Source organism: Helicoverpa armigera, chromosome 12 (assembly GCF_030705265.1).
Source record: "Helicoverpa armigera isolate CAAS_96S chromosome 12, ASM3070526v1, whole genome shotgun sequence".
Lineage (NCBI taxonomy): Eukaryota > Metazoa > Arthropoda > Insecta > Lepidoptera > Noctuidae > Helicoverpa > Helicoverpa armigera.
In genome coordinates, this window is record NC_087131.1 from 3,446,427 (window position 1) to 3,461,677 (window position 15,251).

Below are 15,251 nucleotides of genomic sequence, written 5' to 3' on the forward strand. Positions count from 1 at the left end.
CTTAGTTATGATTTTTCAAAATTATTTACATGAAACCTCTAAACATTAAACCCAACTCTAAACAGTAAACTATCCAAATTCCATCCATACAGGGATTTTTATCATCCTTTAGATTTGTGAGGGCGCCGATTTAGAATTAACGCTTATTTGTATATTTTTTGTTCGAAAGATTCAACTTTTGACTCAACAAAATGTTGCGTTTGACAGTTCAATGTTCGTGACAAGGATAAACCAAAACTTAAACAAAAGGAAAAAACAGACAACCTTTAATTGCTTAAAAATACCACGATTAGTTTTCAATAGCATATTTGGAACGGCCTTAAATGTACAAACACGTGAATAGTTACGTCTGTTCGTCACGAGTCTACTTAAAACTTACTTTTCAACTCGGAGCCTTTGCCAATTGATCTTCTTCTTGGTGACACCTCCCTGTCTCTGGCGACAACAAAACTTAGATTAAAACTTAAGAATGAGGTAACTTCAAATGAAACTTAGTATTGCTTCCTAGGGGTCTTGTAAACTATGACTAGTAATAGGATACCGGTAACGGATTCAAAATTCAAATATAATATCTAGTTAAATTCTGTATAAAATGGACCCTAAAGAATTCGTAGAAAATAAACACTGATATTATATTCACAAACAAATGAAAAGAGGAACATTTTTCTAAAACACTGACAATAATGGTAATGCTACGTTATAATTTCGTAGCTCGTAGCAATTTGCTACGGTAATAAGCTGAAATAAGTTTTCTCAAGAATAACACATGAAACTAGCTACGTCTATCATTTGAAGGTGCATTTCGTAGAAGGCCTCATTATGCCACAACATAAAAATGTAAAATGAATTTAGTACACCAAAAAATAAAGTCCAGTTTTCATTATCAGCTCCGTGGTAAAATTAAAGCTGTCATTGCCCCCAAAGATTAGAATACTGGAGTCCTGACATGTCGGCTGCGATCCCATTTTGCGAGTCTCTATGAGAAACGTAAGTGGTCCAATTTACGTCACGACTAATCTACAGACGGGCCACTGTTCGATTCTCGTGTGCTGAAGAGTGATCGGATTAAAGCCGAAGCTCAAAATCGAAACTCGTGAGTCTGAGAATCGGAGATGCCAGCGGAAATTTGAACGGACCACGTTAGTGTACCGTAGCTCAGTTATTTGGAAATGTTTGTTGTTTTTTGGCAATTTTTGCGAGCCTGTCTTCGTTTTCCTGTTGTTTGGTTTTCGCCACAAAAATTCATCAGGAAAACGGACTGCAGTTGCCATCACTATCGACGAGTTATTCCTCGATAAATGTTCTGAGAATAATAGCATTCTGTTCAAAAGCTAAGGTCTTCTTTTGTCTTTTTCTACGACTTGCCTTTGTATAAATGTGGGATTGAATGTTTCTGAACGATTGAGATGTGTGTAAGATGATGGACGTTTCTAAACGAATGAGTGGGAGTAAGAGGGAATGAATGAATGAGAGTGAGAGATTGGTTTGGAAATTTTGATTTAAAAAAAGATGGAGGAGTTCAGTTAAGAGATTGTCGATGTACCTAACGATTTTAAGAAAAAAATAGAAATAAATAGTTTAGATTGAAATTCAACGGTTATTATTGAATTACGCAAGTACTCCACGAACCCTGATCCCCACATAAATAAGTGTATCTAACAGTGTTATACTATGAACTAGGACTACTAGGACTTCGATATAACATGGAACCTTACTATCCTCATCTCCTTCACTTACAAAGAATAGGTAAGAAGGTATACATACTCATTCAATCCAAGCCGCAGTACAGGGCCAGCGGACCTGAGCATCGCGTGAGCATCAGAGTTGCTCATGCTCTTCGTCGGCCGGCCATTGATGGAGGAGATCACATCTCCCTCGCGAATGCCGCTCAGTGACGCCTTGCGACCAGGGTTCACCTGGAAAGAGAGAGAATTATCAATTAATTTAAGATGTAGTTCATAATACTTTACGAAAAGTTATATTGCAAAATATGGGGACGTTTTTGTGAACACTGCATAAAGTCAGAGGTGAATGATAGACCAACAATTTGAAGAGGATGGCTTCAGCCGATGAATGGAAGTTGTACAAGTCCGGGGTTCAGAAAAAAGCTTATAGACACCCACAGCAATTTTGCAACAGTGGGAAGGTAATTTAAAAAAGATGGCAATAACCAGATCTACAGTCACATATTTCCAAAGGCGTAAACACCAGGGTAAAACCCTTAAAATGCAACACGAACTGTTTTCACTTTACAAAGTACACTAGTTCAAAGTAGGTTAATAAAGTAAACATGCCATTCATAACTTTATAAGTAGCCCTTTCAACCCGTATGCTTTCAAAGCAGTATACCTTTTTTAAACCTTTCTAGGTCAAATTATGTAAAATTGTAGATAACTAGGTTAGTCATTAATATCTATCATCCTACCGTAATAAGGACAGGCATGTTATTATTTTTTAAAGATAAAAGTATGGTTAGACGACCCTATAAAGGTCGCCGGAAGACGCTGGATGCAGGTCACTTCCAACCGGTACCTACCTGTGGAGATCTAAGGGGGAGGCCTATGTTCAGAAGTGGACGTCCTATGGCTGAGATGATGATGATGATGATGATTCATCTAATCAATAGCCTCCTGCAGCTTGTGACAATCCAAGATATCGATCATCGATTACGAAAGTAAGTACTTAATATAAGGACTACTTCAATTTTATTGTTTAGTCATGTAATGATTGCACTTCTGTTTTATTCATTTTATCTTAGATAGTATACTCTAGCTTACTTTAGCACAAAGGGCGTGTTGTGGCTACCTACACTGGGCACTTTCATTTGCAATCTGCACTTGTCACGCTGAGTAGAGCCGGCTGCAACTAAACAGCAAAGTGTTTGTTCACTGATGTTCTTGTATTTAAGTCTGTTTGTTTAGTTTTGTTATTGAAGATTTTGTTACTTAATTAATTTACGTGTAAGTTTTCTTTTGTGTACGGAATAGTGTCAAATTCAATTAACTATTGTCATTATATCTAATTATTACAATATCTAATGCTGCCTACAAATACGCATAAGCTTCCAAAAATACCATGTGTGTTTTTTTTTTTCTCCAATAACCTAATGGAAGCAAAGCAAGATAAGTTAATAAGAAACTCAACAATATTAAGTAATATTGTAACATGTTAGGAAATGTGGTTTATACCAAATATGAAGGTCGAACTTGGGTATAGACCACTAAAGATCAATACAAATGTAGAACCCCAACGCCACAATTTGAAGGGCAAGTAAGACAGCTTGTAAACAAAACCCATATTTGATTGTATGTACGTAACTGCGTATAATTTTAAAGGGAAGTACAGAACAGGGCAACATAAAGTTACAAACCGCATTGGGCTCCCTCCTCCTAGCCGCCGGTGAACAGAACTTCAACATTTCCGGGGGGAACCTACCCTTCACTCACACATGCACAAACACACCTACACACGCGATTTTATGTTAAGAAAGGTCATTGCTACGAACTGACACACAACAACGAAAAACAAAAGAGCATCTGCTAAATTACCACAGCAGGAAATATTTGTATCGATTAAAAGAGACGGACCTTCCTCAAAGAAAGTCGTAAACGATACTAAGGCCCAGAGGCAGCACGCGAACTAACCAATTCCATCGAAACATTATATGGGCATTATAGAAAATGCATGCGCGTTGGACACACACCCATTGTTATGTTGCCCATCACTCGCTTCGAATATTAATCTTGTCGAAGGCGCGACGAAGGCGTAAGACCGCCTTAAGTCATGCGATCGTGCTTAGGACTCTGTTTCTCGATAAGTCAATGAACTTAGGACTTTACATTGTATGGAAATAATATGAGATTAGGATACAGGGAAATATTTCAAATTGTATTGATTAAAAAAAAATAAGAGTCCGTTAGGACGGGAGTTAGCTTTTTAAATATTGTTCGATAACTGACCTATTTTTACAACATGTGCGCATCCATTAGTTTAGCTAAAAGCACAACAGATTGGATTAAAACATTGCCCTTTTTGCCTTGCCGTACACGGGTTAATAAGAGAAAAATACACTCTTTAAAGTGCACAGTTGTGTACAATATCCAGAGAATGTAGCACCCATTTACCTGTGTACCGGCAAAATTGTGTGGTACGTTACCAAAACAAATTACGATCAGCAATTCAATATCGAAAGTGAATTATGGCAACATGTCCACACGGCGGCTAATTGTCACGGTCTATTAGTTCACCCGGCTCTGTTTACTGGCTGATAATGACGTTTCTCGATTAATGATCCCAAAAGTTGTTACGGAAAAAGCTATAGACTACCAATATGATATTGATGTACTTTTGTGTGCTAGATATACTTAATGTGTACTTATATTCCCTCAGTAAGATCGAATTTTGCAAAGATATTTTAAGAGCCACTTTTGTGAACCAACTCGAAAGATACTCGTAACTCAGCAAGCTAATCTAGAATCATAGGATTACCTCCAGACCAACAAGGCAGTCTCAAGACCTATAGATGCAGTACAAAACAAAAGAAATCTAACAAAGCCTTACCCTAAGAAGGTAAAAACAGTTGCAGCCAGCGATGAATATGGAAAAGAAAAGGCGGTTGTTCGTGTAGGGGAAATTCAAATTGCAAGTGCAAGCCATTGTTTGAAGCCCATGTAAGTCGCGGAACAAAGAGCATTATCGTGTACCAAACGTTCGAGCTTAGTTACGGATTAATGGCGTTTCTTCGAAGCGGTAAGAGTTTCCTCAATATATGGAAATTGAGGATCGTGGTGTCAATAATTTTATTTACGGGTTAAGTTCGTTTGTAAGGTAATGCTGATATACGGTTATGTTAACGGTTCTATTGTGTGGTATATTTTTGTTGTAAGTAACAAATAAAATTATGTACTGTTAAATATAGCTTTTGTAAGCTAGAACAAGCTGCTGCTTCTCAACAGAAATACATTTTTGTGGTAATATCCAGTATCATCAAATTGCCTTTTATGCGTTTGTGAAGGAAAATATTTTGGTTGAATTTATTAGTCTAAGTTTTTAACATAAATACCTGTACGAATTTTATCGATCACAGCTTGAACTCTCCCCAAACACATGCGCTTACTTCATCAATAGATCCACTTAATTTCCCTAAACTTACAACATGAGTCTTGTTATAAGATGTTCAGAGAACTCGAGTGCGGAACAGTGGTGAACACGGAACATTTCACCGCCGAAACTTCTGACCAGGAGTGTTTCGTCTTGCAGATTGTTATAATTAAATGCACAACTTGAGAACGGTCTCTTGTTAGTGCAATTAAATCAAGTCCCAAGACTGCAACTTTATTCGTTTTAAACTAAGATTCGTATGGAATATTTTAAATGTGGGATTCAGTTAGTGGGTATGAATTTTGCATGCGATTCCTAGAGCGAATGTGGCTTATATCTTTTTCACTTTTTTCGCTACCATCTTTAAAAATAAACATTATTCTAATGTTTTAATGTATAATAGAAATTCCATCTAACCCTAACACACTTAAACAAAATTGGCTAACAAAATAAGCAAATCCCACTTGAAAGGATATACCAATTTTAAACTACAAAAACATCGAAGGCGCCATTCCAATTGGTCCTTAAGCCCTCTCCAACCAGTAGTGATGTGCACAAAAAACCAATAAGTCGTGGAACTATTGGGGGTCTGCCGTTATTGGGCAGTCACTTAACTCTGCGGTCGTATGCAAGCCACGTCCGACTCGTGACTCCTCAACGCACGTGCGTGGCCTTACGATCATACACTCGACATATCTACTCGAATCCTAAGCCCAATTTATCCTACTTATTTCGTTATATATACCGTGCAATTTTACCATGGTTTTTACCTTTGTATTCGGAAAACGGTAACCGTAGGAATCAATACAAACTAATGGATTCGTAGTAAACGGAATGCTTTCCAGCTTTGAGACAGAGATACCTGATAACGAGACTGTCTTTTTTCTTGGAATTATTTTGAAATCGTTTGTTGGCTGTTTTAAATATTTATAGATATTGAAATGTGATATTTTGCTATTTATTTTCGCTCTCAATCACAAAGACAAGAAAGCTAAATTGTAAAGATACTATAAGTAGAACAATAACGCTTAATTTAAATTAAACACAGATTAATGAGATTAAAACATTAATTTGAAGCCTTAAAACCACCTACGTGTCGCGATAAAGGGTTACGATGTTAACGTAAAGTCGCATGATGACGATTTTCTAAATGAGCACGTTTAATTGTTGCGCGTAGGTATAATTTACGCGCGAACAAACGACAAAGCGTTGAGGGCTTCGCAATCTCTGCGTAATGACGCTTACTCTTTGACGCGGCGTCACCCCGGGGATGGAGGATTAGGGGTGACACCAACTGGAAACTACACGTGGATAATTCTGTGATCCTTGCTCTGTGGTGTAGTTTTTTTTTCTAGGGCATTTTTTTGTAGCGAATGCAAAAGATGAGATATTGGGAATACAAGGGAAGCATGATCATTAATTGATTTGTTTATCAAAGAAAGAATGATAAACATTATAGCGACTAGCTAAAGCTTTGCTTTTTATTTTGGTGGAAACTAGGTATATGAAACTCTGAAACAGTAATTTTGTTGTTGCCATAAAGGCCTACTACGGTGATAAAAAACCATGACATTTTTATTACTTAATTTGAAACTGATCATGGATGCTGAATGCAATACTACGGACGTCTTTATGAATAAATGCGTTATTAAAAACGTTCTGATGGCACGTGATCTTGAATGTGAATGAAGAATATTCATGGCGGTTGGAAAAAAGAAAGCTTTTAAAACAATTCCTGTATTATTCCTGCAGTATTGGTTTTGAAGATTCTGTAATATTAGTTAACACGGATACATCTTTTTTATTTGAATTTGATGTAATGAATTAAAATAATTTGACTAGTCTTAACAAATAATCTGCTAAATATGTTCCGAAACTCTCCGTGTAGGAATTGTATGAACTTTAGCTGGAAAGGCATTATATCTGCGTTTCGATTTACGTGAACTTCGTGTTTTGCATTTTATTAGATTGTTTGGTATATGAAGATCTGTTTTGTAGGAGATAGTATTAGGTACCTAAATACTTCTGAGTGGAAAATTGGTCGAGCCCCAGATTATTCCAAGGTACTATGTACTTAGTTCATTTAATAATGACCATGGATTTAAAGCTATTCGATTTTTGAATCGAGTTATGATCGAGAGATCTGAGGGCACGGCAGTGCCCCAGCCAAGACTCGAGCAAAACGGGCACGGCCGTACCATCTTTTCTCGAAGCGTTTCGCGGCTATTTCAGCCCCCTGTATCTTCCATGTGAACAAAGCTAGGAGTTTAGGTTTTCGATGACCAAGAGTAAGTATTAGAACAAGCTCAGTCTCAAAATTACAAGACATTTGAATAAATAGTTTACGAGTTATGAGCGATCAAAGTTACACCATTTTGTCACTGACTCACTCACTGACCGATCATCAAAAGTCTAAGGTACTTCTAGCAAACTTAGAACCTTCAAATTTGGCACCAAGATAGGTTATTAGCTACATATAAAGGGAAAATTATAAAAACCTTAAAACTTAATAAAAAAATAGGAAACAAATTTATATTTGCGGTTTTTCAAGAACATTGTGTATGAATTTTGACTGCATTGATAACTTTGTTATTTATTTATGTACAAAATGTTACTATTTGTTTTATTGTAACGTAGCACAATGTACCACTATTGTTATTATGTATTAAATATACATACATATGAATAAAAAAGCTAGGTTAAAATGAAATGAATAATGATAAAATCTTTCATATTAATGCAGTGCAATCAATATTGCATGCTGGCTCGATAGATGGCGTCGTCCTGGTCTAAATCGCGCTATGGTTTCGTTACATAGCTAGCATAAGTAGTACTTTAAAAAAAATCTAATAATTTCATGTGATAGCGCCATCTACCTCTGAAATAAATCTCTTTTATTCTAAAACATATGTATTCGATTCAAAAATTCGAGAATTTCGAATTTTTTTTAGACAAAATTTTGTTTACGTGCTACTTTCGGTGTACATATTTTTAGTTTTTTATATATTTAGTTAGTTGCATGTTAGTTAATTTAATTTGTTATATACTTAGAGAAGAAAGAGACCTACAAAAAATAAATTAGATCCCACCAAAAACATTAAATGTAAAAAAAGCCAATCCTCTACGCAATCCCTCCACCGTAAAAAGTTTTGAGATCGCATAGAAGCCAAGTCTTGTTCAACTTTCTTTTTGTAATAATAAATCAATATTTTGTGACTATATCAATAGTTTTGTTCACATTACAATAATATTGTCTTGGCCATGAGCACAAGTTAAAAGTCGCTCCTTGAAATAATGTATAAATACAATTGAATTGATAAATTCTATATGGGCATGATTTTACGATTGGATGATTATGGACTGATTGGAATTTGAGATCACCATGGACTAAACATGCGCCATAGTACATGTGCAGTTCATTGATGTTGGATGATACTGACTGTCGGTCATTTAGTAACAATTGAATAAGCTAAAAGCATTTAATTCTTTGATATTAAACTTCATGTTTGACTTTCACCTCTCCAAGATATACTGTATTATATTTGTAGTTTATTACACTATATTGTGCTCATGGCCAAGTCAATATTATTGTAAAGTGAACGAAACTATTGATGACGTCACAAAATATTGATTTATTATTACAAAAAGAAAGTTGAACAAGACTTGGCTTCTATGCGATCTCAAAACTTTTTACGGTGGAGGGATTGCGTAGAGGATTGGCTTTTTTTACATTTAATGTTTTTGGTGGGATATTATTTTACCGATGTTTGAATCGAGTTTCTAGCCTTGCCAAATATAATTTTACAGTACATTGGCCTGTCAATAATAATGTTAGGTATATGCAGATGTAATCATTGACTGGAATTAACTCGAGCATTGATCGATACATTGTCTTGAATCGCATTCTGATCTGTTGATGCGATTAATTCTACTAACGTTACTATTATGACCTAATATAGCACTCATCATGGGACCATGAACTTGTATATTAATTTACCTATTCTCAAAAATTATAAGATGACCTATGAGAAGTTTGTATTGTCATACAGTTCCCAAGACCCTTCACAGAGAACTAGATATAAACATACATGTATAAACTAAAGTTTGATTGGAGAATCACACAAATAGGTACTACTTACTGAAAATATTTTTATGAACCCTACATGTAGATAATGATATCACAATAATTTATTGTCAACTTTTTATCTAACAGCACGTAATATTTCTCTTAGGACACGGGTAACTAGAAGTAAAAGACCGAATAATCCTTTAAAATGCATAGTTAACTGAAAATTTAAAAGTTCACAAAGACAACCTATGTTTATGTGATAACCGAGTACACTTCAAACACAACATTTTGCTCCAGTAGACTTTCCGCGTCTATTAATTTTAATATCCAAACTTTTCAGAAAACTTTCGAAATTCCCAAAGTTGGGAATTATTCAGAACCATTTGAACCCAGTTAATTTTCGACTTTTCAGCCCAAATTTATGTTTTGTTAGGTAAAGATACTTTATTATTTAGGTATTTGAGTTTTCCATGTTTAATTCGAGTATTTTGTGCATGTCTATTGCTATGAATCTTTGAAATCAATCAATCAATGATGTCAACTTGTTCTTATTTTACTTCAAAATGTTCTCATTTCATTCCTTGTAGGTACAAATATAATTTGTATATTATATTTCTATGGCTAACAAACATATACGCACATATAATAATAGCCTGAGTAATCAGTGTCCATCCCACAGATTTCGGAATCCTATCAATTTAATTAACTGCCAAATATAATATCCGCTAATATGATTGGTCGTTGTTATTTTAATGAAGTAATCAACACAAATGGACAACGCAAGATTTGTGTTATTAACGCTGATTTGAATTTAGACTGCTTATTTATAAATACTGCAAAATATATCGAGATAATCATGAACAATGAATGTGTCGTAGATATAATTTGATTTAGATGAATTCTTAATTAATTCGTCTAAAGGGGATCATACGTTTATTATAGTACTAGCTTTTGCCCGCGGCTTCGCTCTCGTCTTTTCTACTTTACCCAATTTTTTTTTTCATAAGAACCTTCTCCTGACAATAACAAACACAACAAAAAAAAATTTGCCAAATTGGTCCAGGCGTTGTTGAGTTATGCGCTTACCAACACATTTTGCGATTCATTTTTATATTACCTATAGATTCCATTCTGTTTTCGAACAAAGTATTATAAGATAAATAAATTCAGTAATGCAAGTATAGGAGTCACGAAGTCTGTCTGTGTTGCCAACAAGAAAATTTTAAATTATAATCGCATGCTCCGAACTGCAATATAGTCCACAACACTCGAGATCACGTCCTCACTATGTGTTGGCAATTTCATCTACAATTGAACTAGTTTCACATGTGTTATTTTGAACTTCTATTTACTGAATAATCGTTCAACAAATAATTATGTGCATAGTAAGTAGTTTAATTAAAATGCATCCAATTTGTAGTAAATATTTTTATTTAATCTGTTTGTTTTCTAGCTGGATACTGGATAGTTGTTATTTGTACGCAGTATTTAAATATTCAATTAGTTCTTAATCAATTCAAATCCGAATACAAAATGAAATCCTATAAAGTACCTATATCAAAATATTTTTGAATAAATGCATAACACTTTACGTTCACACACTGTTATATACGAATACATATATGTGAAAACAATCCCTTATGAACATACCCGAAATTCCCGCATCCTCATTGGCTGTCACTGTTTAGGAAGCATTCGCAGTACTCACTACTTGAGCCATCTAACGATCAAGTCAGTTTGCATAAACTGGCCGGCAGAAATGGGCACCATGACATTAAAAAAGATTAACGACATATCTCTGGCCTGCTAACGAGCTCGACCGACCGATAAGTTTGTCTCTGGACTGCGAATACGTCAACGTAATGGCGCGTTGATTTACTGATGACGTCATAATTAGGTAGGCATTTTTGCTTAGACAAGAAATGCAAAAATAAACATGGCAAACATAATTACAAAAATTAGTAAGCACGGAAAAAAGTTCTGGCTTATACCGGCCTTTAACTCTACTATTTTTTGATAAAATCAATTATCTTTATTTTTTTAACAAGACATTTTATTCAAAAGCAAAATCGGCTCTGCTATATTTACTTATTTCATACTAGCCGAATTCCTGCGGTTTTAACCGCGTCCGGGAATGACTGCCCGTATAAAATATGCCTACTTTACTTGGGAAGAGTGTGACTTTCCAACAGTTAAACAAACAAAAAGTATTCTTTTTTATAAACAAAGTATAGATTTACATACTTATTTTTCTCTCTACCATCAATGTATTTATTAAATTACCATCAGACCTTTTCTAGGCAAGATTTCCTCTGGGCACAGACTTAAGCACCACCTCAGATTTGACGCAGACATGGAAATCTCTCAAAGCGTTTACCTTCAGCATGGATAGACTACACAACGACTGGTTTAGTGGTTCACAGAGCTACGTTTTGACACGGGATTTGAGTCAACTTCTAAAGGATTAGTGGAATAATTTGCTGTAAGATAATCATGTTATACCTGAAGATAGTACCTATTCATTAGTTGATCCTTTTCAAGTGTGCACTTTTGGCTGAGAAATATAGGTAGATATCTTAAAATATAGATAAGTATGCAAGTTTTCTATTGAAATTCGGTCATAAGATGACAACTACACCGCTCAAGGCTCATAAATAGTGATTTGAAATGTTTCATTAACCATATATGGTGATTTGAAACTATGTTTCATTAACCTGTTAGTATTTTCGAAAATAATTTACAGTGTCCCTACAAACATTTATTTAGATCCCAAAACATAATCGTAACTCCACGAAAACCCACTTAGTATCTTCTATATACAATAAATAAGCATTCACAAGGAAACGGCCCTTAATTTAGGTCCTATCTTCCTCATCGGGCCATCAAACAATAATCTTTGCCTATACAAAGGGATTACGGTATCTTGTCCATTAAGCGAGGGCTTTGCTTCACTGTCAGCGACATCTATTGATATAGGGGCGAAACTCTTTGGTTAAGAAACAATGGTGAATTTGAGAAAGATATTTTTTTTACTAAAATAGCCAAAAAATATATTTAGGTATTTGCATTAGGTGCATTATTATTAATATTACACTGGCTGTTTGTGTATCACATTTTTAATTTAAAGAACTTTTTAACTGGTATGATGGCAACAGATTTTCAGCTCTGCAAAAGCTATCAAGTTTATAAGACTTGATTGACGTATTCCTAACACCTTTAACTTCAAGGTTAGGGTCCCATACCATAACGCAATTTAAAACAAGAATATGTAACCTGGGTAGAAAAAATCGAATTATTATAGTTATATAAGTTTTACAAATTAGATTCTGATTAATTTTCAAATTCCATTATAGCGACTAAATGTAGAATCATGCAGTCATACAAATGCCTATCATAAAATAACTACTTAAAAATCTTTTTAATACTTTGGGTAAGTACCTACTTAAACTTTGGAAAAGATACCTATGCCCATTTTCACCAACAATCTTTTAACGTTTCCGTAACTAAGTGTCACTTAGAATAAGGGCTCCCACAATAATAAAGGTGATAAGGAACACTTAAACTTTGGTGAAAACGAAATTCGTATTAAGTGTTCCCTAAATGCTCTTAAGGGATACCTAAATTTAGGTTTTGTTGGTGAAAATGGGCACTAGTTTATTACTCGAAACTCAGTTAAATTCCCAAAACACACCTCATTAGTCCAATCTCATTCAAACTTTGAATTAAGTGGTTAGAAATATCTTCGTCCAATAAAAAGCAAGACAAATGAGAAAAATGTCACGGAGACCGTTATCTTCGGTTAGTAAACAAAAACAATTTTTATTAAGGAAGATCTCGGCGTTGTTAAAGGAAATGATTGATTACTGTTTGGCGAGCAAACCGTTTGGCACAATCTTACTTACGTGGAGGCTTCGCTCCAGGCTGTCACTGTACCGCTGCAAAAATAACCAAAAGTAAGATAGAAGAAGATAAAATGACTGTCGATTTACTTGGTTGCAGTTCTGATTGATAAACTTTTGGCAACTGGATTAAACAGGCCCGTGTAGAAAGAGAATTATATGCTTTTGATAACGGCAGTCTTTCTTTTTGTATTCTTTGAGTGATTGTGTGAGTTCACAGCTATAACAGTTTTAAATATGAATAAAAGTCAAGGTAGAGAAACGATAAGCTCTTTAATAGAGATAAAAAGGTGTTAAAGAATACATTTGCTGTTTCTTTTGTGAAGTCTTGGTATTTTTTCTTCTGTCTGTTTTGTTTATGATAAAATATTCTGTTTGCGTATTACGTTATAAATTATTTTTTCCTGAGATATAAGCTTTATTAGTACAGAAATGTAATCCATTACGATACTTTGGACATTGAACATATTCACCCTAATACAACAAAAGAAATAACTTCCATAGTTACATAACAACAAATCAACAGGTGGAAAAAGTTTCCAAGCGTTAAATCAGTAATGCGAATTATTATTTTGCTCAAAGAAAGAACTCAATAACCAGATACAGCGCTAGTCGGCAAACTGAGTAATATAACAAGTAGTTCCTTTCAACAATACAATTCTCTTGATAAATTGTACCGAGTTCCCACAAACAAAGTGCTTTCGACGAGAACGAGCTGTTTCACCATTTACAACCAACTTTAATTGCGTAATCTGATCCTGTGAGGAGTTTGAAGAAATACTCAGTACTGTTCTCGTGAACCCAGTTCTTATTGCAATCTGTTTTATTATTGAAGACTTATTTCGCGCCAATTGATTTCATTTAGCTATACAAAGCGTCCGCAGCTCTGTTGACGTAATCCGATTTGTAGGGAAAGGTTTTAGCGGATGCCATAAAAAGTATTATGAATGTCAGCATCGAATTTAGAAACAATTTATGAATCCGGAGCTCTGTGTCTGCGTGTCGAAGTAAAAGCCGCAGCAACGTTTAATATTTCGCGAGCGCGGATTGTAAGCGTCGCGTTCGCGTGAAAGTATGTTCAGTATAACGTAGAAAGCATTTGAACGAACCCTTGAGATCCTGAGTGGTTGGTTTTGATCGGTGCCGCCGTGCATGCGGAAGCCCCACGGCGCGCCGCCTGTCAGCTCCACCTCCCTCGCAGTCATCGCCGTCTTTTCACTCCATTGCCTCACAAATTCACAATACACAACTTCACTTCCAACCAAAACTGTCAATGGATTGCCAACTTCTCTTCATGTCGTACAAAATATTAAAGCGTAAAGTGGAAGCCCGTAGTCATTTTTATATCACAATTTTGTTATATTCAGTCAATTTTGTGCTGGATGCTTGAGCGCTGGGATTTGAGCCTGTAACAAACAGAAAATAAAATTAAATGAGTTACTGGGCTATGTCGTTTAACTTAATAGTATGCAGTTTATGTGGACTGACATGCCAACTATTGAGCAGTTTAGTAGTTTGAAAGTGAGTAATTATGTTGTTCGGTTCGGCGGCCGCAGTTGCGGGCTTCCGATATTGGAATAGGGGAATAAGATATATCTATCAAACGCTTCGGTTACTTAATCACTTCTAACAAGTTGGGTATATTTAGTTTTATGAGCAATCCCGGGATCTTTTAAATACCCCATAAAGAAGTTCATAAAATAATCTATACTTAGTAGACAGATGCTGTTAAACGGAACTCGAGATTTGAATGAAAATCGATTAACCTATTAAACGATGGTTGCTTTGTAGTGTCGGGTGGTATTATCGGTTTAATTAAATCAATTAAAATTAAATGAAACATCCTATTTAGGAAATCGGTGATATTTTGGTGTAACAGTCATATTAATTAATGTTTTGGCCGCGTGCCAAGTTTGATTTAGGCTATCGTATTCTTTTCCAAATGTGTTTGCAAGTTACTCCTCTTTGAGCGTTATAAAGTTCATCATTTCCTCTGTATACTACAAGTTCGCTATCACTAAATTCATCAAAGAAAAGTTCAATTATTGTACTTCAGTCCGTTGTACATTTTTAATCAGTTAAAACCTCTCATCTCTTCACAGAAGCATTTAAACTGACTGATGCAAAATATAATTTTCATGCAGTATTACACCATGAACTAGGTAAAGAGGAGTATCGTAAAC

General features: G+C 35.1%; 1 protein-coding gene across 5 annotated transcripts in view; it reads right to left on the reverse strand.

Moving 5' to 3' along the window:
* Window positions 1-15,251, reverse strand: part of LOC110378155 (vinexin) — a 170,424-nt gene that overhangs the window by 132,851 nt on the left and 22,322 nt on the right. For 3 of the 5 annotated variants that reach the window (XM_064037176.1, XM_064037173.1, XM_064037175.1), the window contains exons 2-5: window positions 14,178-14,474; window positions 13,072-13,104; window positions 1,765-1,916; window positions 380-435 (exon numbers count right to left, since the gene is read on the reverse strand). In XM_064037176.1, the coding sequence (XP_063893246.1) occupies window positions 380-435; window positions 1,765-1,916; window positions 13,072-13,104; window positions 14,178-14,273 (337 nt within the window). In that variant the 5' untranslated portion in view covers window positions 14,274-14,474. Of the gene's footprint in view, window positions 1-379; window positions 436-1,764; window positions 1,917-3,370; window positions 3,600-13,071; window positions 13,105-14,177; window positions 14,475-15,251 lie in introns of those variants that run through there. The other 2 variants (XM_064037174.1, XM_064037177.1) reach the window with 2 other exon arrangements.